We start from the raw sequence: 26,195 nt of genomic DNA, 5'->3' as shown, positions 1-26,195 counted from the left end.
ACTTATAATTAACATATATTTATACAAGAATGCATGACAAGTATGTAATGCACAGGAAAAAAATACACATACATATGTATAAATAAGACATTATGAAGAGGTCCTTAAAAATTGAGGAACAAAGAGGTGATGTGACTCATTAAGAAACAACAGCTAGAATGTCCCCGATGTGGAATATTTATTTTTGCTTGTAATACCCGATGCCATTGCATAGCACCACAAATTAATTTGCTTAAAATATTTCACACTCTCCCATAGCACCCTAAATTAACTCCTGTATTTTTTCTTTTTTTCAGATAAACCATTTCACACTCATACCTTCTCCTCCTTCATGAAATCATGCTGCTGAATAATAACATGACTGAGTTCATTCTGCTTGGGTTGACACAAGATCCTGTTAAAAAGAAAAGAGTGTTTGTCGTTTTCTTGCTTTCCTACTTAGTGACATTGTTGGGTAACTCGTTGATTATTGTCACCATCAAGACCAGCCGGGCACTTGGGAGTCCAATGTACTTCTTCCTTTTCTACTTCTCCTTATCTGACACCTGCTTCTCTACTTCCATAGCCCCTAGAATGATTGTGGACACCCTTCTGAAGAATAGTACTATCTCTTTTAGTGAGTGCATGATCCAAGTCTTTTCATTCCGTTTCTTTGGCTGCCTGGAGATTTTTGTTCTTATCCTCATGGCTGTTGACCGCTATGTGGCCATCTGTAAGCCCCTGCACTACATGAGCATCATGAACTGGCAAGTCTGCAGTATGTTGGTAGGTGTAGCCTGGGTAGGGGCCTGGGTGCCTTCTTCAGTTCAGATTTATCTGGCCTTGAGTTTACCTTTCTGTGGTCCCAATGTGATTGATCACTATTTATGTGACTTTCAGCTCTTGTTGAAACTTGCCTGTACAGACACCTATATGACCAACCTGCTACCGGTGTCCAATAGTGGGGCAACTTGCACAGTAAGTTTTGTCATGCTTATGTTCTCCTATGTCATCATCTTGCATTCTCTGAGAAAACACAGAACTGAAGGAAGGAAAAAAGCCCTTTCCACCTGTATCTCCCATATCGTTGTAGTCATCTTTTTCTTTGGTCCTTCTATATTTATATACACACGCCCCACAGAGACCTTCCCCATGGATAAGATGATAACTGTGTTTTATACATTTGGAACATATTTGATTAACCCTTTGATTTATACGTTGAGAAATGCAGAGGGTGAAAAATGCCATGAGGAAGCTATGGAGCAAGAAACTGATCTCAGATGACCAAAGATGATTAGAAGTTTCAAATCTTTCTCCAAAATTTGGATTGAGGCATGGGCCAAGATGGCTGACTAGGTAGAAGGTACTGCGGATCCCTCTTGCAACTCAAATAGGGAAATCACAAAAACAACATAAGATTAATTTAAAACAGAAAAATAGTGCTCAAAACAGGGAATCATTGAAGTCATTATGTAAAAGATTATAATAATCAAAGAAGACGGATTAAATATGGGAGGCATAAAAATAGATCTTCCATATGGAGAGGAAAACAGGATGATACAAGTTAGGTTTTTACTTATAAAAATAGGGGTAAATATTAAGGTAAACAGAAAGAGGTCTAACAATTCCCTAACTCAAAATAAAAACCAAGAAAAACAAAAGGACTCAGCAAAAATAAATTCAACTACTATGAAAATGAGGAACACACAATTTACAAAGAAAAACTTCTCAGCATAAAAAAGTAAGTGGAAAAATGAAATTCAACAGCACACACACAAAGGCAACAAAATGAGAGCATTAAACTCATACTTATCCATAGTTACCCTGAATGTAAATGGACTAAATGCACCTATAAAGAGACAGAGAGTCTCAGACTGGATAAAAAAAAAACATGATCCATGTAAATGCTGCCTACAAGAGACACACCTTAGACTCAGAGACACAAACAAACTAAAACTCAATGGATGGAAAAAATATATCAAGCAAACACAATCAAAAAAGAGCAGGGGAGGCGATATTAATTTCTGACAAAATAGACTTTAAAGTTAAATCCACCACAAGAATAAAGAAGGACACTAAGTAATGATTAAAGGGACAATTTACCAGGAAGACATAACCATATTAAATACTTATGCACCCAATGACAGAGCTGCAAGATACATAAAAAAAACTTTAACAGAATTGAAAAGTGAGATAGACACCTCCACAATTATAGTAGGAGACTTCAACACACCACTTTCGGAGAAGGATAGGACTTCAAGTAAGGAGCTCAATAGAGACACGGAAGATCTAATTGCTATAATCAACCTACTTGACCTCATAGACTTACAAAGAACACTCCACCCAATCGCTGCAAAGTATACTTTTTTTTCTAGTGCACATGGAACATTCTCTAGAATAGATCACATATTAGGTCATAAAACAAACCGTCCCAGAATCCAAAACACTGAAATATTACAAAGCATCTTCTCAGACCTTAAGGCCATAAAAGTAGAAATCAATAACAGAAAAATCAGGGAAGAGAAATCAAATACTTGGAAACTGAACAATACCCTGCTCAAAAAAGACTGGGTTATAGAAGACATTAAGGAGGGAATAAAGAAATTCATAGAATGCAACGAGACTGAAAATACTTCCTATGAAAACCTCTGTGACACAGTGAAAGCAGTACTCAGAGGTCAATTTATATTGATGAATGCACACATACATAAAGAAGAAAGAGCCAAAAATCAGAGAACTGTCCCTAAAACTTGAACAAATAGAAAGTGAGCAACAAAAGAATCCGTCAGGCACCAGAAAAAAACAAATAATAAAAATTAGAGCAGAATGAAATGAATTAGAGAACAGAAAAACAATTGAAAGAATGAACAAAGTCAAAAGGTGGTTCTTTGAAAAAATTAACAAAATTGATAAACCATTGGCCGGACTGACTAAAGAAATACAGGAAAGGAAAGAAATAATCTGAATAAGAAATGAGATGGGCCATATCACAACAGACCCAACTGAAATTACAAGAATCATATCAGATTACTATGAAAAATTGTACTCTAACAAATTTGAAAACCTAGAAGAAATGGATGAATTCCTAGAAACACACCACCTACCTAAACTAACACAGTCAGAAGTAGAACAACTAAATAGACCATAACAAAAAAAAGAGATTAAAAAGGTAATCAAGAAACTCCCCCCGCCCCAAAAAAAAGCCCTGGCACAGACGGCTTCACTGCAGAGTTCTACCAAACTTTCAGAGAAGAGTTAACACCACTACTACTAGAGGTATTTCAAAGCATAGAAAAGGATGGAATACTCCCTAACTTATTCTATGAGGCCAGCGTATCCCTGATACCAAAACCAGGTAAAGACACCACAGAAAAAGAAAATTACAGACCTATATCCCTCATGAACATAGATGCAAAAATCCTCAACAAAATCCTAGCCAACAGAATTCAACAACATTTCAAAAAAAATAAGCCACCATGAACAAGTGGGATTTATACCAGGTATGCAAGGTTTGTTTAATATTAGAAAAACCATTAATGTAATCCATGATACAAATAAAAGACAAAAACCACATGATCTTATCAATTGATGCAGTAAAGGCATTTGACAAAGTCCAACACCCATTCATGATAAAAACTTTCAGAAAAACAGGAATAGAAGGAAAATTCCTCAACATAATAAGGGGCATTTACGCAAAGCCAACAGCCAACATCATCCTAAGTGGAGAGAGCCTGAAAGCATTTCCCTTGAGAGCGGGAACCAGACAAGGATGCCCTTTATCACCGCTCTTATTCAACACTGCTTTGGAAGTCCTAGCCAGAGCAATTGGGCTAGACAAAGAAATAAAGGGCATCCGGATTGGCAAGGAAGAAATAAAATTATGTCTATTTGAAGATGACATGATCTTATACAGAGAAAACCCTAAGGAACCCTCAAGAAAACTACTGAAACTAATAGAAGAGTTCAGCAGAGTTTCAGGTTACAAGATAAACATACAAAAATCACTTGGATTCCTCTACATCAACGAAAATAACATCGAAGAGGAAATCACCAAATTAATACCATTCACAGTAGCCCCCCAAAAGATAAATTACTTAGGAATAAATCTTACCAAAGATGTAAAAGACCTACACAAAGAAAACTACAAGGTACTATGGCAAGAAACTAAAAGGGACCCACATAAGAGGAAAAACATACCGTGCTCATGGATAGGAAGACTTAACATAGTAAAAATGTCTATTCTACCAAAAGCCATCTATATATACAATGCACTTCTGATCCAAATTCCAATGTCATTTTTTTTTTAATTAATTTTTATTAAGCTTCAAGTGAACATTTACCATTCCAATCAGTCTGTCACATGCAGGTTTACATACATCTTACTCCCTTCTCCCACTTGCTCTCCCCCTATTGAGTCAGCCCTTTCGGTCTCTCGTTTCGTGCCAATTTTGCCATCTTCCCTCTCTCTCTATCTTCCCATCCCCCCTCCAGTCAAGAGTTGTCAACACAATCTCCAGTGTCCACCTGATTTAATTAGCTCACTCTTCATCAGCATCTCTCTCCCCCTGACTGACCAGTTCTTTTCACGCCTGATGAGTTGTCTTCGGGGATGGTTCCTGTCCTGTGGCATCAGAAGTTCTGGGGAGCATTGTCTCTGGGATTCCTCTAGTCGCAGTCATACCATTAGGTATGGTCTTTTTATGAGAATTTGGGGTCTGTATCCCATTGGCCTCCTGCTCCCTCAGGAGTTGTCTGTTGTGCTCCCTGACAGGGCAGACATCGATTGTGGCCGGGCACCAACTAGTTCTTCTGGTCTCAGGATAATGTAGGTCTCTGGTTCATGTGGCCCTTTCTGTCTCTTCGGTTCTTAGTTGTCGTGTGGCCTTGGTGTTCTTCCTTTGCCTTTGCTCCAGGTGGGTTGAGACCAATTGATGTATCTTAGATGGCCGCTTGTTGGCATTTAGGACCCCAGGTGCCACAATTCAAAGTGGGATGCAGAATGTTTTCATAATAGAATTATTTTGCCCATTGACTTAGAAGTCCCCTCAAACCAAGTTCCCCAGACCCCAGCCCCTGCTCCGCTGACCTTTGAAGCTTTCATTTTATCCCGGAAACCTCTTTGCTTTCAGTCCAGTCCAATTAGGCTGACCTTCCTTGTATTGAGTGTTGTCTTTCCCTTCACCCAAAGCAGTTCTTATCTACTGATTCATCAATAAAAAGCCCTCTCCCTCCCTCCCTCCCTCCCCCCTTTGTAACCACAAAAGTATGTGTTCTTCTCCATTTTTTCCATTTCTCAAGATCTTATAATAGTGGCCTTATACAATATTTGTCCTTTTGCCTCTGACTCATTTCGCTCAGGATAATGCCTTCCAGATTCCTCCATGTTATGAAATGTTTCAGAGATTCGTCACTGTTCTTTATCGATGCGTAGTATTCCATTGTGTGAATATACCACAATTTATTTACCCATTCATCCGTTGACAGACACCTTGGTTGCTTCCAGCTTTTTGCTATTGTAAACAGAGCTACAATAAACATGGGTGTGCATATATCTGTTTGTGTGAAGGCTCTTGTATCTTTAGGGTATATTCCGAGGAGTGGGATTTCTGGGTTGTATGGTAGTTCTATTTCTAACTGTTTAAGATAACGCCAGATGGATTTCCAAAGTGGTTGTACCATTTTACATTCCCACCAGCAGTGTATGAGAGTTCCAATCTCTCCACAGCCTCTCCAGCATTTATTATTTTGTGTTTTTTGGATTAATGCCAGTCTAGTTGGTGTGAGATGGAATCTCATCGTAGTTTTAATTTGCATTTCTCTAATGGCTAATGATCGAGAGCATTTTCTCATGTATCTGTTGGCTGCCTGAATATCTTCTTTAGTGAAATGTGTGTTCATATCCTTTGCCCACTTCTTGATTGGGTTGTTTGTCTTTTTGTGGTTGAGTTTTGACAGAATCATGTAGATTTTAGAGATCAGGCGCTGGTCTGAGATGTCATAGCTGAATATTCTTTCCCAGTCTGTAGGTGGTCTTTTTACTCTTTTGGTGAAGTCTTTAGATGAGCATAGGTGTTTGAGTTTTAGGAGCTCCCAGTTATCTGGTTTCTCTTCATCATTTTTGGTAATGTTTTGTATTCTGTTTATGCCCTGTATTAGGGCTCCTAGGGTTGTCCCTATTTTTTTTTCCATGATCTTTATCGTTTTAGTCTTTATGTTTAGGTCTTTGATCCACTTGGAGTTAGTTTTTGTGCATGGTGTGAGGTATGGGTCCTGTTTCATTTTTTTGCAAATGGATATCCAGTTATGCCAGCACCATTTGTTAAAAAGACTATATTTTCCCCAATTGACTGACACTGGTCCTTTGTGAAATATCAGCTGCTCATATGTGGATGGATTTATATCTGGGTTCTCAATTCTGTTCCATTGGTCTATGTGCCTGTTGTTGTACCAGTACCAGGCTGTTTTGACTACGGTAGCTGTATAATAGCTTCTGAAATCAGGTAGAGTGAGGCCTCCCACTTTCTTCTTCTTTTTCAGTAATGCTTTGCTTATCCGGGGGTTCTTTCCCTTCCGTATGAAATTAGTAATTTGTTTCTCTATCCTCTTAAAATATGACATTGGTATTTGGATTGGAAGTGCGTTATATGTATAGATGGCTTTTGGTAGAATAGACATTTTTACTATGTTAAGTCTTCCTATCCATGAGCAGGGTATGTTTTTCCACTTCAGTATGTCCTTTTGAATTTCTTGTAGCAGAGTTTTATAGTTTTCTTTGTATAGGTCTTTTACATCCTTGGTAAGATTTATTCCTAAGTATTTTATCTTCTTGGGGGCTACTGTGAATGGTATTGATTTGGTGATTTCCTCTTCGGTGTTCTTTTTGTTGATGTAGAGGAATCCAAGTGATTTTTGTATGTTTATTTTATAACCTGAGACTCTGCCAAACTCTTCTATTAGTTTCAGTAGTTTTCTGGAGGTTTTCTTAGGGTTTTCCATGTATACGATCATGTCATCTGCAAATACTGATAGCTTTACTTCCTCCTTGCCAATCTGGATACCCTTTATTTCTTTGTCTAGCCTAATTGCCCTGGCTAGGACTTCAAGTACGATGTTGAATAAGAGCGGTGATAAAGGGCATCCTTGTCTGGTTCCCGTTCTCAAGGGAAATGCTTTCAGGTTCTCTCCATTTAGAGTGATATTGGCTGTTGGCTTTCCATAGATGCCCTTTATTATGTTGAGGAATTTTCCTTCAATTCCTATTTTGGTAAGAGTTTTTATCATAAACGAGTGTTGAACTTTGTCAAATGCCTTTTCTGCATCAATTGATAAGATCATGTGGTTTTTATCTTTTGTTTTATTTATGTGATGGATTACGTTAATGGTTTTTCTGATATTAAACCAGCCTTGCATACTTGGTATAAATCCCACTTGATCAGGGTGAATTATTTTTTTGATGTGTTGTTGGATTCTATTGGCTAGGATTTTGTTGAGGATTTTTACATCTATGTTCATGAGGGATATAGGTCTAAAATTTTCTTTTTTTGTAATGTCTTTACCTGGTTTTGGTATCAGGGAGATGGTAGCTTCAAAGAATGAGTTGGGTAGTATTCCGTCTTTTTCTATGCTTTCAAATACCTTCAGTAGTAATGGTGTTAAGTCTTCTCTTAAGGTTTGGTAGAACTCTGCAGTGAAGTCGTCTGGGCCAGGACTTTTTTTTGTTGGAAGTTTTTTGATTACCATTTCAATCTCTTTCTTTGTTATGGGTCTATTTAGTTGATCTACTTCTGAATGTGTTAGTTTAGGTAGGTAGTATTTTTCTAAGAATTTATCCATTTCTTCTAGGTTTTCAAATTTGTTAGAGTACAATTTTACGTAGTAATCTGAAATGATTCTTTTAACTTCATTTGGCTCTGTTGTGATGTGGTCCTTCTTGTTTCTTATTCGGGTTATTTGTTTCCTTTCCTGTTTTTCTTTAGTCAGTCTAGCCAACGGTTTATCAATTTTGTTAATTTTTTCAAAGAACCAGCTTTTGGCTTTGTTAATTCTTTCAATTGTTTTTCTGTTCTCTAATTCATTTAGTTCAGCTCTAATTTTTATTATTTGTTTTCTTCGGGTGCCTGATGGATTCTTTTGTTGCTCACTTTCTATTTGTTCAAGTTGGCGGGACAGTTCTCTGATTTTGGCTCTTTCTTCTTTTTGTATGTGTGCATTTATTGATATAAATTGGCCTCTGAGAACTGCTTTTGCTGTGTCCCAGAGGTTTTGATAGGAAGTATTTTCATTCTCGTTGCTTTCTAAGAATTTCCTTATTCCCTCCTTGATGTCTTCTCTAACCCAGTCTTTTTTCAGGAGGGTATTGTTCATTTTCCAAGTATTTGATTTCTTTTACCTAGTTTTTCTGTTATTGATTTCTAGCTTCATTGCCTTGTGGTCTGAGAAGATGCTTTGTAATATTTCTATGTTTTGGATTCTACCAAGATTTGTTTTATGACCTAATATGTGGTCTATTCTAGAAAATGTTCCATGTGCACTAGAAAAGAAAGTATATTTTACAGCAGTTGGGTGGAGAGTTCTGTATAAGTCAATGAGGTCAAGTTGGTTGATTGTTGTAAGTAGGTCTTCCGTGTCTCTATTGAGCTTCTTACTGGATGTTCTTTCTCCGAAAGTGGTGTGTTGAAGTCTCCTACTATAATTGTGGAGGTGTCTATCTCACTTTTCAATTCTGTTAAAATTTGATTTATGTATCTTGCAGCCCTGTCATTGGGTGCGTAAATATTTAATATGGTTATGTCTTCCTGATCAATTGTCCCTTTTATCATAATATAGTATCCCTCTTTATCCTTTGTGGTGGATTTAAGTCTAAAGTCTATTTTGTCAGAAATTAATATTGCTACTCCTCTTCTTTTTTGCTTATTATTTGCTTGATATATTTTTTTCCATTCTTTGAGTTTTAGTTTGTTTGTGTCTCTAAGTCTAAGGTGTGTCTCTTGTAGGCAGCATATAGATGAATCGTGTTTCTTTATCCAGTCCGTGACTCTCTGTCTCTTTATTGGTGCATTTAGTCCATTTACATTCAGCATAATTATAGATAAATAAGTTTTTAGTGCTGTCATTTTGATGCCTTTTCATGTGTGTTGTTGGCCATTTCATTTTTCCACATGCTTTTTTTGTGCTGAGGCGTTTTTCTTAGTAGCTTGTGAGATCCTCATTTTCATAATGTTTAACTTTATGTTAGTTGAGTCGTTACGTTTTTCTTGGCTTTTATCTTGAGTTGTGGAATTGATATTCATTTTTGTGGTTACCTTATTATTTACCCCTATTTTTCTAAGTAAAAACCTAACTTGTATCCTTCTATATCGCCTTGTATCACTCTCCATCTGGCAGTTCAATGCCTCCTATATTTAGTCCCTCTTTTTGATTATTGTGATCGTTTATCTATTGATTTCCATGATTTCCTGTTGTGTGTATTATTTTGTTTATTTATTTATTTTTTAGAATTAATCTTAATTTGTTTTTCTGCTTTCCCTATTTGAGTTGCGTTGATATCAGGACGGTCTGTTTTGTGACCTTGTATTGTGCTGGTACCTGATATTATTGGTCATCCGGCCAAACAATCTCCTTTAGCATTTCTTGCAGTCTTGGTTTAGTTTTTGCAAATTCTCTAAACTTGTGTTTATCTGTAAATATCTTAATTTCACCTTCATATTTCAGAGAGAGTTTTGCTGGATATATGATCCTTGGTTGGCAGTTTTTCTCCTTCAGTGCTCTGAATACGTCGTCCCATTCCCTTCTTGCCTGCATGGTTTCTGCTGAGTAGTCTGAACTTATTCTTATTGATTCTCCCTTGAAGGAAACCTTTCTTTTCTACCTGGCTGCTTTTAAAATTTTCTGTTTATCTTTGGTTTTGGCGAGTTTGATTATGTCTTGGTGTTTTTCTTTTTGGATCAATCTTAAATGGGGTTCGATGAGCATCTTGGATAGATATCCTTTTGTCTTTCATGATGTCAGGGAAGTTTTGTGTCAGGAGTTCAACTATTTTCTCTGTGTTTTCTGTCCCCCCTCCCTGTTCTGGGACTCCAATCACTCGCAAGTTATTCTTCTTGATAGAGTCCCACATGATTCTTAGGGTTTCTTCATTTTTTTTAATTCTTTTATCTGATTTTTTTTCAGCTATGTTGGTGTTGATTCCCTGGTCCTCCAGAAGTCCCAGTCTACATTCTAATTGCTCAAGTCTGCTCCTCTGACTTTCTATTGCGTTGTCTAATTCTGTAATTTTATTGTTAATCTTTTGGATTTCTACATGCTCTCTATGGATTCTTGCAACTTATTAATTTTTCCACTATGTTCTTGAATAATCTTTTTGAGTTCTTCAACAGTTTTATCAGTGTGTTCCTTGGCTTTTTCTGCAGTTAGCCTAATTTCATTTGTGATATCTTTAAGCATTCTATAAATTAGTTTCTTATCTTCTGTATCTGATAATTCCAGGATTGTATCTTCATTTGGGAAAGATTTTGATTCTTTTGTTTGGGGGGTTGGAGAAGCTGTCATGGTCTGTTTCTTTATGTGGTTTGATATGGACTGCTGTCTCCGAGCCATCATTGGGAAACTAGATTTTCCAGGTAATCAGCTATAAAAAAAATGCAGTCAAATCCCTATCTGAATTCTCCCCCTGGCTCAGGGTATTCGGATGTTAATGGAGCCGCCTGGGGAGGGTGGGGGAGGGATCAGAGAGCTAGGAGTGTAGCAACACAGAATATAGAGCTGATCCCCGTGTTCACGCTCCGCCCCCGTCTGCCAAAATCCCGGCGGGACAGCTCCCCGGTTGGGACGCTACTCTCCCCGCTCAGAGACCTGTCACTTCCGGGGATTTCTCCCTCCGGTGCGCCGCACCACTCGCGCGAACTGGGTGCGCGTCTCCCGCACAAATGGGTGGGCCCGCCCCCGGGGTCTATTCAGGGGAATATAACGGGACCCCTCTCTCAAGCCCCGCCCATGCGCGCCAGAATCCCAGCAGGACGGCTCCCTGGCTGGGACGCTGCTCTCCCTGCTCCAAGACATGTCACTTCCTCCCAGGGACTTCTCCCTCCGGTGCGCCACACTGCACGCGCGCACTGGGTGGGTATCCCCCGCACGAACGTGTGGGCCCCGCCAAGGGGTCGCTTTAGGGAAATATAGTTGATCCCCCCTCTCGCGCCACGCCTGCTTCCTGCCAAACTCCCGGCGGGACGGCTCCCCGGCTGGGATGCTGCTCTCCCCGCTCCAAGATCAGTCACTGCCTCCCGGGTGCTTCTCCCACCGGCTGCGCAGCTACGCCGCCCGCGCCCACCAGCTAGACTCCCTCCCGGGATGGGTTCGGGGGGTAGGGCTGGGCCCCTTGTCTGTGCCGTCTGCCCCCCTGGGCTCTGCCCCAGATCGGGCTCCGAAGGTCACCTGCCTGGTACGCTGGCTCCTAGTTCTGAAAACGGTCGCTGTCTGCCCGTATTTGTTCGTTTTCCATCTCTAAGTCTGTGTTTGTTGTTCAGAGTTCGTAGATGGTTATGTATGTGATCGATTCACTTGTTTTTCCGAGTCTTTGTTGCAAGAGGGATCCGCGGTAGTGTCCACCTAGTCCGCCATCTTGGCCCCGCCCCCTGTACTCCCAATGTCATTTTTTAATGTGATGGAAAAACAAATCACCAACTTCATATGGAAGGGAAAGAAGCCCCGGATAAGTAAAGCATTACTGAAAAAGAAGAACAAAGTGGGAGGCCTCACTCTACCTGATTTTAGAACATATTATACAGCCACAGTAGTCAAAACAGCCTGGTAATGGTACAACAACAGACACATATGCCAATGGAACAGAATTAAGAACCTAGATATAAATCCACTCACATATGAGCAGCTGATATTTGACGAAAGACCACTGTCAGTTAACTGGGGAAAAGATAGTCTTTCTTACAAATGGTGCTGGCATAACTGGATATCCATCTGCAAAAAATGAAACAGGAACCATACTTCACACCATGCACACAAACTAACTCTAAATGGATCAAAGACCTAAATATAGAGCCTAAAATGATAAAGATCAGGGAAGCAAAAATAGGGACGTTAGGAGCCCTAATACATGGCATAAACAGAATACAAAACATTACAAAAAATGACAAAGAGAAACCAGATAACCAGGAGCTCCTAAAAATCAAACACCTATGCTCATCTAAAGACTTCACCAGAAGAGTAAAAAGACCACCTACGGACTGGGAAAAAATTTTCAGCTATGACATCTCCGACCAGCGCCTGATCTCTAAAATCTACATGATTCTGCTAGAACTCAACCACAAAAAGACAAACAACCCAATTAAAAATTGGGCAAAGGATATGAACATGCACGTCACTAAAGAAGATATTCAGGCAGCCAACAGATACATGAGGAAATGCTCGCCATCATTAGCCATTAGAGAAATGCAAATCAAAACTACGATGAGATTCCATCTCACTCCAACAAGGCTGGCATTAATCCAAAAAACACAAAATAATAAATGTTGGAGAGGCTGTGGAGAGACTGAAACACTTATACACTGCTGGTGGGAATGTAAAATGGTACAACCACTTTGGAAATCTATCTGGCGTTTTCTTAAAAAGCTAGAACTAGAACTACCATAAGACCCAGAAATCCCACTCCTCGGAATATACCCTAGAGAAATAAGAGCTTTTACACAAACAGATATATACACACCCATGTTTACTGCAGCACTGTTTACAATAGTAAAAAGCTGGAAGCAACCGAGGTGTCCATCAAGGGATGAATGGATTAATTCTGGTATATTCACACAATGGAATACTACACATCAATAAAGAACAGTGAGGAATCTGTGAAACATTTCATAACATGGAGGAACCTGGAAGGTATTATGCTGAGTGAAATTAGTCAGATGCAAAAGTACAATTACTGTATAAAAAAAATTATAAGATCTTGAGAAATACTTTAAACTAAGAAGAAAACGTTCTTTTGTGGCTACCAGAGGAGGGAGGGAGGGAGGGTAGGAGAGGTTTATTTACTGATTAGATAGTAGATAAGAACCACTTTAGGTGAAGGAAAGGACAACACTCAATACAGGGAAGGTCAGCACAACCGAAGTGGACCAAAAGCAAAGAAGTTTCCTGAATAAACTGACTGCTTCGAAGGTCAGCAGAGCAGGGGCAGAGGTTTGGGGACTAGGCTTCAGGGGACATTTAAGTTAATTGGCAAAATAAATTCTATTAAGAAAACATTCTGCATCCCCCTTTGAAGTGTGGCGTCTGGGGTCTTAAACGCTAACAAGTAGTCATCTAAGATGCATCAATGTGTCTCGACCCACTTGGATCAAAGGACAATGAAGAACACCAAGGTCACCAGGTAATTATGAGCCCAAGAGACAGCAATGACTACATGAACTAGAGACTACATCATCCTGAGACCAGAAATAGATGGTGCCTGCCTATAACTGGTGCCTGGCTATAACTGATGACTGCCCTGACAGGGAGCACAACAGAGAGCCCCCGAGGGAGCAGGAGAACAGTGGATGCAGACCCCAAATTCTCATAAGACCAGACTTAATGGCCTAAGACTAGAAGAATCCCGGTGGTCATGGTCCCCAAACCTTCTGTTGGCCCAGGACAGGAACCATTCCCGAAGCCAATTAGTCAGACATGGATTGGACTGGATAGTGGATTGGAGAGAGCTGCTGATGAGGAGTGAGCTACTTGTATCAGGTGGACACTTGAGACTATGTTGCCATCGCCTGTCTGGAGGGGATATGGGAGGGTAGAGGGGGTTAGAAACTGGCAAAATGGTCACCAAAGGAGAGACTGGAAGGAGGGAGCAGGCTGACTTATTAGGGCAAAGTAAGGGGGAGTATGAAGTAAGGTGTATATAAGTTTATATGTGAGAGACTGGCTTGATTTGTAAACTTTCACTTAAAGCACAATAAAATTTTTTTTAAAAAAAACTGGAAAAAACATTTTTATAAAAGTAATACATGTTTATAGCAAAAATTCACACAATACAAAAGTGAGACAATACTTTTCACCCTTGCTTTATGCCAGGGAACCACTGATAACTGTGATTTGCATTTAAAAAAAAATCTATTATAACCCCTTTTATGTCAAAATATTTTTAGCTTCTCAAGACATAGCTGTTACACTTTTAATGAGCAAATAAATAGGTGCATTTGGAGTCTCTGAACACTTACAATAGCCTGTTGTCTTGTCACTCCCTGACCCTAGGGCTTTGAGTCACATGTCTTGGAAATGCAGACCCTGCAAGCTTGCACTCCTTGTTCTGTTTGCTCCCAACTCTAACAGTGAGTATTTCTACAGTATTCATTAGGTTGAGAGAAGAAGAGATGCTTCAGATATTTGTGTTTTCTGTTCATGTCAGACTTTAATCATTTTATTTTTTTTTAATTTTGGTTTTAAAATATATATTCCAACAAGGATTTGACTGCTTCAAATTTTTGGTTGAGAGGCAGAGCTATGTGGAGGAAAGAACACTAGGTTTGTGGTCAGGAGACATCAGTTGAACTCTCAGCCTTATCATTTATTATTTGGATTTACTTGAATAGTTGCTTAAGCCCTTGTTAATAAAACACCCTACCCACTGTGGTCGAGTTGATTCTGACTCATAGTGACCCTATAGGACAGAGTAGAACTGCCCCAAAGGTTTTCCAACGAATGCATGGTGGATTTGAACAGCTAACCTTTTTGTTAATAGCCAAGCTCTTAACCACTGTGTCACCAGGGCTCCAGTAATAACAGAGGGCAATATCTTGTTTAGCCCACAGTGGAGTCCTGGGTGGTACAAACTGTTAACACTCGTGGCTGCTAACCAAAAAAGTTGGAGGTTCAAGTCTGCTCAGAGAAATCTCAGAAAAAAGGCCTGGCCATCTATCATATTTTCACGCAGATAAGGTACACATTCTATGTTTGTTTGCCAACACGGCCCCCTCCTCCCCCTCCCCAGGTATTTCCATAAGCACAGAATGCTAATTATTTTTATATGTTGCTGTAAAAAAATTAGTATAGGCCGCTTAACAAAAACACCACGGGGGTGGGTGCGGGGAGCTGCTGGCAAGCAAAAGTAGAAGGTGCGGGTTGTTTGCTTGTGTAAAAACATGGTACTTTTGAAAATATATATAGGCCATTGAAAACCTTATGGAGCCCAGCTGTACTCTGACATACATGAGTTATCATGGCTTGAGATCAACTAGATGTATAGCAACCAGTTAGCCCACCGTGAAAGCCCCAAGAAATAATGTAAAATTGAGCTGTAAATTGAAAATTACCATAACAATGTATCATATATATATAACACTCTATAAGAAAAAAATGGAGTAGTTAACCATGTCAGGGTAGATGCATGACTGTGGCATGGGCTCCCAACAAGGGAATCTGGGATTTCAGCTGTTATCTTTACCTTGGCATAGTCTAAGTGTGACTCAGTCATTCTCCTTTAGAGTCATTTTAATCTTGTCATGACCACCGTTATGTAACTTACATAATTTAATAACTAAATATGCAAAGGAAGTCACCTCAATTTTACAGATGAGCTTGATGGGCTAGATATTAAGTGACTTATTTTGGGCCACCCAGCTAGTAAATACTAGAGTTGTGAGTTGAAACCAGTAATGACAATCATTTGTCTTTTTACTCTCAGATCCATCCCTTGCCTGCTCCTGCTCTGCTCTGTACTATTGTGTCAGGAAAAGACAAATTTCAGTGCAGTGAAACAGAGGCACAATATGCTGACCATGCTATCTAATTTTAATCTGGATTCTAGACTAACAGCTATGTTTTTGAGAAAAACATGTTTTTCCTGGTGATCAAAACCAGGATGTGAAACCATATGCCCAGAGGGTGTCTTAACCAAGTGACCATCTGCACCCCTCGAAATACCTGTGTTCTGAAAGAGTGCTGAGTGCTGCTGCCAGTAAGATATTTTCTTCTTTTCGCAAAATAGACAAAGAAACTACATGTAAGCATGTAGTTGTGACCATGATGTATGTAAGCACCCTATAAAACTATCTATAATCACTAATTATACTATTAATAATCAGTAAAAAAAAAAAAAAAAAATTGGATCAACCTAGAAGAATTCAGGAGAGAATATTACCTTCTTATTGTAGATCTGCAGTGGGTTTTTTGGGTATTGTAGATTTAGTGGAATCCTATCTGGGGAAATGTCAGCTAATTCCTTCAGGAAAATAAGCAATATGAAAACATTCACTTGTTAAAGTTGAGTCAATTTCATGTATAGGAAGAAAAACACAAGGTACAAACAAGTATATAAGGTCTTTTGTCTTAGGTTTTTCACCACTTCTCTTTGCCTCTTCTCGATGCTTACAATGATTTGTGGTTTTGATCTGGTGTTTTCTCTCTCATTCTTCATGTTGTTTTCTGGTGTTGCCGGAATTTTAAAATAAGGTTTATAGTTTGAGCCCACCCAGGAGAGCTAAGAAAGTCCTGGTGTATCTGTTTCCATAAAGATGATAGCCAAAAACCCTATGGAACAGTTCTCTGTAACACATGGAGTTGCCATGAGTCAGAATCAACTCAATGGCAATGGATATTTTGTTTGTTTGATTTTTTTTTTTATTGTTGTTATAGCTTGCACTCAATTTTACTTATATTCCCACCCTAGCAGATTTTCTCTTTTCAAAACTAAATGGATAAACCACAGGAGAATTTTTGGGCTTTGAAACAGGAATATGTATGACACAGATAGAAAAATTTAGTGAATTTTCAATATAATCCAAAGAAGAGAATAACTTGAGTACAGAGGTTTGAAATGATTATATGAAATGTACGTTTCTGTAGTGGAGATAGAAACCAACTTTTGTCACTGTCCATCTAACACAAGTCTCCAATTATATGATCATAAAAACCTAACTTCAAGTTAATTTCTTATTTGTATTTTTATCAATAAAGAAAATAAAAATGAGTATTTGTGTTTATTTGATTCTTCTATTTCTATTTTTTTTGTACTAAATCATATTACATCTGTTAAATTTGTACCAATTTTATTGTACCAAGAGCTTTACCATTTCTTTATGTTGAGAAAATGACCATTTACATTTCTGTTGGATGTGGAAAGCTATGCATTATACCATGAACCATAGTGACAGATACACATCCCTATTTTTTTTTTTTAGATTATATGAATTTGAAGGTGAAATCTGAAGCAAGTAGTTTATTATTGATTATGGAAGCTATAGTTTTTCTGCTTTTGAAAGGTTGACATAGTAGTAGATTCCAGTTGGCAGAGTTTTAGCTGGTGTTTTTCTCTATTTCAAAGTAAGGAAAAGATAAAAAAAGGAGTGTGTATTGGATCCAGATTAGATGCCTACCCAGAAACACTCCATCTATTATGTCTTCTTGACATGCACTCAGTATACAGCCCTTGCTACCAATGTCACCACATCTGCTGCAGACAGAGATTGTGCTCTAGATCAGAGTCAGGATTTGATTTAAAAAAAAGTGGCAGAACTGCAAAGAAGACTGAAGGTGCAGCTAAAATGAACTTCCTTTGTTGAAATCAGTGTCCTGATAGTGATAGAATGAAATTCGGAGAGCCAAAATATGGCAATCTTTGTGGGGAATGGTGAAGACCATGAACTTCAAAATTTTCTGAATACTCTGGGTTAGTTCTCCCATGTGAGGGAATACAGTCTTCCTTGCCTTGATCCCATGCAATTATCTCACAGGAACAGGTTGTCTTCTGATGATATTTGTTCTCCCCCAGAGCTTTGTCCTATATCCCTTAAGACTTCCAAACAACTAGCCAGCGATAATTCTCAGGTAAGCCAAGGCAGGAAAGTACAATCCTCACTCTTTTAGAAATGATTTACATGAAGGAATTGCAGTACCTAGCTAATATGTACAGTGAGAAATGGGGAAACACTTCACTATGGGAGTTAATCTTGAAGGTGTTAGCATAGGCAGACAGAACATAAGCCTGGAGACTGAAAAAATTTTGACATGAGGGCACTCACCAATGATTTGCAATGTGATGTTCTGGCAAGGGCATCCAGAGCCAGCTCTTTAAAGTGTATGCTTTAAGGTGTTGTATTAGTTTTCTAGTGCTGCTGTAACAACTTACCACAAATGTAATGGCTTAAAACACCCTAAATTTATTATCTTAAGTTCTCTGGGTTAGAAGTCTGACATAGTCCTCACTGGGCTAAAATCAAGGTGTCAGTATGGTTGTGTTTCTTTTAGAGGCTTTAGGCTTTTCCAGATTCTAGAGGTCACCCACGTGTCCTGGCTCATGATCCCCTTCATGAATCTTCAAAGTCAGCCACATTGCGTATCTTTGACAAATCTTCCATTACCACATCTTCCTCTTTCTCTTCTGCCTCTCTCTTCCACCTTTAAGGATGCTTGTGATTACACTGATCTCATCTGGATAATGCAGGATAATCTTCCTGTTTTAAAGTTAGATAATTAGCAACTGTAATTTGGCCTGTGACCTTAATGATACAAACTTACTGGAAATGATAAATTCTTCATATATAGGTTGAAATGATAAATACTTCAGATATAGATTGTGCCTTCTGTCTTCACAGTGTCTTCAACTACACAATGATTGAGGGTTCACAGACTAAGTCATACACTGACATGATATCCCACAAACATTGCCTAGGACATAATACTTATTCATGAACAACAAAAGTATGAGATTGTTCTCATCATCTCAGATTACCATGCACCCCATCACCCATAAGCAGGCAACCTGATAGTAAAGAGTAGAGATAGACTGATAGCTGCTGCTGAATTTACTCCACTCATATAGACTTTACGTATAGCAGAACAAAATACTGCCTGGTCCTGCAGCACCCTCACAATCACCAGCATGTTCGAGTCCATTGTTGTGCCTATTGTGCCAATCCACCTCACTGAGGGTCTTCCTCATCCTTGCTTTCCTTTTTCTTCACCAAACATGATATTCTCTTCTGGCTATTGAGCCATCCTAATGTCCAAATTGTGCAAATCAGACAGTACTCTGTGTGATCCATAAGGTTTTCATTGGCTAATTTTCAGATATACTCACCTTTCTTCCTAATCTTAGTCTAGAAGCTCTGCTGAAACCTGAGCCCCATGGGTAGAAGGGTGTTTCCTGATTATATGGAATATAGAGTGGGAAAATAAAATAATTCTCCAATCACGAGTGCATGTTTCACCACTTTATTCTGTTGAAACTGCTGCTTCAAGCCTGTACCATATCAGGAGCTTTCCAGGTGAGCTAATTTGCTTTTTCCTCTAACCATCCTCAAATAGTTGTAACTTTCTCCATTCTGTTAAGGCAGGTACCTAAAATTATGTTTTGAAAAATGTCTGAAAGTCTTTAAGCACCTGGCATTTCGTATTTTTTTTTGTTGTAAATTAACATGTAATTTTCAATTTCACTTTTATTTTAATGAAAATTTAGAAGAGGGAGGAAATGCACTTTTATGGATAGCTCACCATGTTTCACAGGAAATGCTGTTCTTTTTTTTAAATATGAATTCCTGCTTTTCTTTTCTGTAATAAAAACATACAAAAAGAAGAAAATTTAGCCTATAATTTCACCATCTATATGATATTATTCACATGAAAACATAGAGAAATTCATGCATAAGTTTTGAAAATCCACAAATTTAAAAAAATGTACAAAACAAAAAAAAATCTATTTTTCCCATCCTTTTGTAAACAGATAATCACTGTTAATAGTTTCCTATGATTTCTTCCACTGAGAAATAGTCATATGCTTATAGCCATAAGTAGAGTCTATGGGTGGTGCAAATGGTTAAGTGCTTGGCTATTAACCAAAAGATTGGATGCTTGAGTGCATCCGGAGGAGCCTTGGAAGAAAAGCCTGGCAATCTACTGTCAAAAGATCAAAGCCATTGAAAACCCTATGGAGCACTGTTCTGCTTTGAAACACATGGGGTCACCACGAATCAGAATCAACTGTAGGACAATTTTTTTTTAAACATGTATATCAATAGATAGGTAGATAGGAATTGAGCTAGAAGATTTCTGACATAACTGGAGGAAAATGAGGAACTGCGCAGCTGCACAAATAAGGATTAATTAAAGTCTACATTGTGAACTGTGGGGCCCATTCCTCTTGCTGCTCCCAGAATTCCAGCAGCCGGGCACATGCTATCTCACTAATCCTTCACTACCATGTGCATATCCCAGGCAGCAGGGAGAAAGTTTTTTTTTCTTTTTTTCCCCAGGAGAAAATGTATGACCATTATCATATTGCCTGATTACCTGTGGGTTATCTTTCAAAACATAAAAACTCTGCCCACACTTTTAGAGACTCCAAAGAGCTTTCTCATTTCCTCACTTTTAAAAATAATTTGAGAGTTTCTGCCTCAAGGCAGGGTGACAGGATTAGTGAACTGCATGAGAGGTCAATGGAAATCTGTCTTTGAATTTAAAGCAAAGAAGGATTTCTATTGTGTGTATCGTGGGTAGTGTTTTTCTTGTTAGGTGCCGTCGAATCGATTTCCACTTACAGTGACCCTATGCAAACAGAACAAAACACTGCCTGGTCCTGCTCCATCCTCGCAATTGTTGCTAGGCTTGTGCCCATTGTTGCAATCACTGTCTCAATCCATATCCTTGAGGGTCTTCCTATTTTTCACTGCCCCTCTACTTTACCAAGCCTAATGTCCTCCACTGACTGATCCCTCTTGATAACATGTCCAAAGTATGTGAGACGTAGTCTCACCGTCCTTGCTAATAAGGACCATTCTGATTGTACCTCTTCCAAGGCAAGTTGGTTTGTTTTTTGGCAGTCCATGGTATATTCCACATTCTTCACCAACACCACAAATCAAAGGCATCAATTCTTCTTTGGTTGTCCTTATCCATTGTCCAGCTTTCACATGCAGCTTTCACATGCATACAAAAAAAAAAAAAAAAAAAAAGCATACAAGGTGACTGAAAACACTATGGCTTAGGTGAGGTACACCTTAATCTCCAAGGTGACATCTTTGTTTTTCAACACTTTAAAGAGGTCTTTTGAAGCAGGGTTGCCCAATGTAATACATCTTTTGGTTTCTTGACTGCTGCTTCCACGGGTGTTGATTGTGGATCCAAGTAAAAAGAAATCCTTGGCAACATCAATCTTTTCTCCATTCATGATGTTGCTTACTGACCCAGTTGTGAGGATTTTTATTTTCTTTATGTTGAGGTGTAATCCATACTGAAGGCTGTGGTCTTTTATCTTCACCAGTAAGTGCCTCAAGTCCTCTTCATTTTCAGCAAGCAAGGTTGTGTCCTCTGCATTAGGCAGGTTGTTAATGAGTCTTCCACCAATCCTGATGCCCTGTTCTTCTTCATATAGTCCTGTTTCTTGGATTGTTTGCTTAGCATACAGATAGAATAAGAGTGATGAAAAGATACAACCCTGACACACACTTTTCCTGACTTTATCCCCTTTTTATGTTCGAACAACTGCCTCTTGATCTATGTACAGGTTCCTCATGAGCACAACTAAGTGTTCTGGAATTCCTACTCTCTGCAATGTAATCTATAATTTGTTATGGTCCACCAAGTCCAATGCCTTAGCATAGTCAATGAAACACATGTAAACATCTTTCTGGTATTCTCTTGTTTCAACCAGGATCCTTCTGACATCAGCAATGATATCCCTGGTTCCATGTCCTCTTCTAAATCCAGCTTGAATTTGTAGAAGTTTCTGTCGATACACTGATGCAGCCATTTTGGAATGACCACTAGCAAAATTTTGCTTGCATGTGATATTAATGATATTGTTCGATAACTTTCACATTTGGTTGGATCACCTTTCTTGGGAATAGGCATATAGACATCTTCCAGTTGGCTGATCAGGTAGCTGTCTTCCCAGTTTCTTGGCTTAGACAAGTGTTCACTTTCCAGGCTGCATCTGTTTGTTGAAACATCTCGATTGGTATTCCATAAATTCCTGGAGCCTTGTTTTTCTCCAATGCCTCCAATCTGCTTTGACTTCTTCCTTCAGTACCATAGGTTCCTGATCATATGTTACTCCTGAAATGTTTGAATGTAGACCAATTCTTTTTGGCATAGGGACTCTGTATTCCTTTCATCTTCTGTTGATGCTTCCTACTTCGTTTAATATTTTCCATGTAGAATCCCTCAGTATCACAACTCGAAAACTGAATTTTTTCTTCAGTTCTTACAGCTTGAGAAATGCTGAGTGTGTTCTCCCCTTTTGGTTTTCTATCTCCAGGTCTTTGCACCTGTCATCATAATACTTTGTCTTTTTGAGCTGTCCTTTGAAATCTTCTATTCAGCTCTTTTACTTCATAAGTTTTTCTTTTGATTTTGTTACTTGATGTTCAAGAGAAAGTTTCTGATGTCCATTTAGATATTTTCTTTCTCTCCTGTCTTTTTAATTATCTGTTGCTTTCTTCACGCACGATGTCCTTGACGTCATTCTACAACTCATCTGCTCTTTGGTCATGGTCATAAGTGTGCAAGGCACCAAATCTATTCTGGAGATGGTCTCTAAATCCAGGTGGGATATACTCAAGGTTGTACTTTGGCTCTTGTCAACTTGTTTTCTTCATTTTCAACTTGGACAATAACAGGAGTTATTGATGGTTAGATCCACAGTCAGCCTCTGGCCTTGTTCTGACTGATGACATTGAGCTTTTCTATTGTCTTGTCACATATGCAGTCAAATTGATTCTTGTGTATGCCATCTGGTGAGGTCCACATGTATAGTTGCTATTTATGTCGGTGAAAAAAGGTATTTGCAATGAAGAAGTCGTTGGTCTTGAAAAATTCAATCATCCAATATCCAGCATCATTTCTATCACCAGGGCCATATTTTCCAGTTACCTATCCTTCTTCATTTCCATCTTTTGTATTCCAATCCCCCGTAATTATCAGCACATCCTGATTGCATATTCAATCAATTTCAGAATGCAGAAGTTGGTAAAAATCTCCGATTTCTTTATCTTTGGCCTTAGCATTTGGTGTGTAAATTTGAATATTAGTCTTATTAACTTGTCTTCCTTGTAGCCGTATGGGTATTATCATATCACTGACAGTGTTGTACTTCAGGATAGATCTTCAAATGTTCTTTTTGATGATGAACGTAACGTCATTCCTCTTCAAGTTTTCATACGGCATAGTAGACCATATGATTGTCTGATTCAAAATTACTGACACCAGTCCATTTCAACTCACTAATGCCTAGGATATCGATCTTTATGCATTACATTTCATTTTTGGTGATTTCTAATTTTTCTAGATTCATACTTCATACATTCTAAGTTCCAATTATTAATGGATGTTTGTAGTAGTCTCTTCTCATTTTGAATTGTGCCACCTCAGCAAATGAAGGTCCTGAAAGCTTGACTCCACCCATGTCATTGAGGTTGACTCTACTTTGAGGAGGCACCTCTCTCCCAAGAGCATTTTGAGTGACTTCCAACCTGAAGAGCTCATCTTCAGGCACTATGTCAATGTTCTGCTGATATTCATAAAATTTTCACTGGCTAATTCTTTTCAGAAGTAGACTGCCAGGTCCTTCTTCCTAGTCTGTCTTAGTCTGGAAGCTCAGCTGAAACCTTTCCTCCATGGGTGTCCCTGCTGGTATTTGAATACCACTGGCACAACTTTTAGCATAACAGCAACAAACAAGCCCCCACAGTATGACAAACTGACAGACTTGAGGGGGATTGTGGGTAGCAACTCCTCTATTTTCCTTAACAATTCAGCTCTGGTCCTAAAATTGAATAATCAAGGCTTTGTATTCCTATTTCTAGTGGTCATCTAGCCCTGGTGGTTCAGTAGTTATGCCCTTGGATGCTAACTGAAAGGCCAGTGGTTTGAACCCACCTGCCTCTCAGTGGGAGAAAGATATGATAGCTTCAGTTTAGAGTCCAGGAAACCTTAAGTGGTAGTTCTGTTCTGTCCATTGTGGTCACTATGAGTCAGAATCAACTGGATGGCAGCAGGTTTGGTTTATTTTTTTGTTGTTGTTAAATTCCCAAAATTCTTACCTCACCCTTCATCCCAAGCAACCTAACATTGTATTTATGCTTACAACATATTGTATAATTCTCTAAAACTTTCCTGGTAAATGCTCATCTCCTATTGTTCCAGATCACAAAAGAATGGTGTGAGCACGTCTTAATTATCTAGTGCTGGTATAACAGAAATACCACAAGTGGATAACTTCAACAAACAGAAGTTTATTCTATTGCAGTCTAGTAGGCTAGAAGTCCAAATTTGGGATGCCAGTGCTTGGGAAAGGATTTTTCTCTCTGTTGGCTCTGGGGGAAGGTTCTTGTCATCAATCTTGCCCAGTGGAGGAGCTTCTCAGTGCAGGGACCCTGGGTCCAAAGCATGTACTATTCTCTTGGCTTTTGTTTCTTGGTAGTATGAAGTCACCCCCATCTCTCTGCTTGCTTCTCTCTTTTATATGTCAAAAGAGATTGACTTAAAATACAACCTAATCTTATAGATTGAGTCCTGCTTAATTAAGATAACTGCTGCTGATCCTACCTCATTAACATCATAGAGGTAGAATTTACAACACATAAGAAAATCACATCAGATGACAAAATGGTGGAAAATCACACAACACTGGAAATCATGGACTAACCAAGCTTACACACATTTTTGGGGGCACAATTAAATCCATAACAGAACATTTAGTTGTTTTTCTTCTTGCATGTCATAATAAAATCACAATTGGTATTTTGGAGATAACAGATCAGGTACTGGGTTTCAGTCAGGATCATTTTATGATTAAGAAGACAACACAGGTCATTTTATCTTTGTAAAAGCATATTAATCATAACAGCCTTCATGGACTTAGGGAGAAACTAGAAATATCAGTTAGTGTGTCATCTCTTGCATTCTCTGAGCTCGTACATGATTCGCCTTTTTTCTCTTACCTTACTTTTTTACTCTCTACTTTCTTTATGGTCTCTGTTTTCGCAAAATACTTGCTTACATGTGGGTTCGGTTTTCAAGACACAGGTTCTCACTGAGTGCATTCTACAAGCTTCTCCTTCCTTCTTCCAGCCTTTCAGGTTACCTAGTCAGAATTCCAGAGAGAAAATTTGGATGAACTTGCTCTGAAAGCTTAGTGGAGTAGACTAAATTTAGGTCATTGGCCTTTCTAGGGAGTATCTGCCCTAGGTCAGGGTCCATCCCTGGTACACATCGCTGTGATTAGAAGGGAGAATGAAAAGGGTAGTGGGATCCAAATTATGACAACCCAAAATGCTTGTTTATCATGGACCGTTAACAGCCACGTACCCTGAAAAAATCGGAGAATACCAGCTAATCAAATATTTTACGTATCTTTACATATCTTGTTTTCTAAACTCAATTTGTTCTCACTGAGTTTTCAATATTCATTACCCAAAATCTTTGCAATGATTTTCTACTAAGATGATACACAGAAATGGAATCTTCCAGATTTAGATTTTTTAAAAAATTATCTTAGCCCTAGGTTTTGGGTATTATTTTGAAAAATTCCTTCCACCTTAAACTTACATACTTTCTTCTAAAACAAATGCTATTGTGCTGTGACCAATATCCTTCAGTTGGTTGTTTTTAGACTGTATCTAGTCAGTCTCCATACACAATGGACAGCAATCTGCCTGGTTCTGTACCATCCCCACGATTAATTACAGATTGAATCATTGTGATCCATAAGGTTTCACTGGCTGCATTTTAGTAGTAGATCACCTTTCTTCCTAGTTTATATTATTCTGAAAGCTCTGCTGAAACCTGTTCAGCATTAGGGCAACACACAAGCCTTCACTGAGAAATGGGTGGTGGCTGTACGTGAGGGGCATTGACCAGGAATCAAACCTGTATCTCCAGCATGGAAGGTGAGAATTCTCAATCAAAAATGTCCACCTTACACCCACTAGGGTGTCTATTATAAAAAATAAAAATGAAAATAACAAGTCCATTTAAGTTTGACCTTAGTCGTCTTAAAAAAGCAAAATGACTTCAATATAAATAAGTCATGGTCTTGGTAAAGGAAGTAGAGAAAGACTTTTAATAAATTTAATAAATACATTAGGGTGTATTCCCTGCATAGAAAGAAATAAGGTTTTTTTTTTTTTTTTTTAGCTTTTTGGTCACTGACCATAAAACCTATATTAAATATTTAATATCACACATTTGAAGCAGTTTAAAAGAATGAAAAATAAAAAGTATATTTGAAAAGC

The 26,195-nt window shown here is 38.6% G+C and overlaps 1 protein-coding gene across 1 annotated transcript; it reads left to right on the top strand.

Annotated features, from left to right (window-relative positions):
• Positions 1-357: 357 nt before the first annotated feature.
• Positions 358-1,263, top strand: LOC126063658 (olfactory receptor 4C16-like). The gene has a single exon (XM_049862084.1). It carries the CDS (start codon positions 358-360, stop codon positions 1,261-1,263), a length of 906 nt encoding a protein of 301 aa, XP_049718041.1.
• Positions 1,264-26,195: the final 24,932 nt, after the last annotated feature.

Source organism: Elephas maximus, chromosome 20, assembly GCF_024166365.1.
Source record: "Elephas maximus indicus isolate mEleMax1 chromosome 20, mEleMax1 primary haplotype, whole genome shotgun sequence".
NCBI classification, from domain to species: domain Eukaryota; kingdom Metazoa; phylum Chordata; class Mammalia; order Proboscidea; family Elephantidae; genus Elephas; species Elephas maximus.
Note: the sequence above shows the minus strand (reverse complement) of the source record. Positions and strands in the feature narration are given on the sequence as shown.

Bases quoted from the DNA above. Each gene is read 5' to 3' on its own strand.
- LOC126063658 (XM_049862084.1), top strand. From the start codon at position 358: ATGACTGAGTTCATTCTGCTTGGGTTGACACAAGATCCTGTTAAAAAG.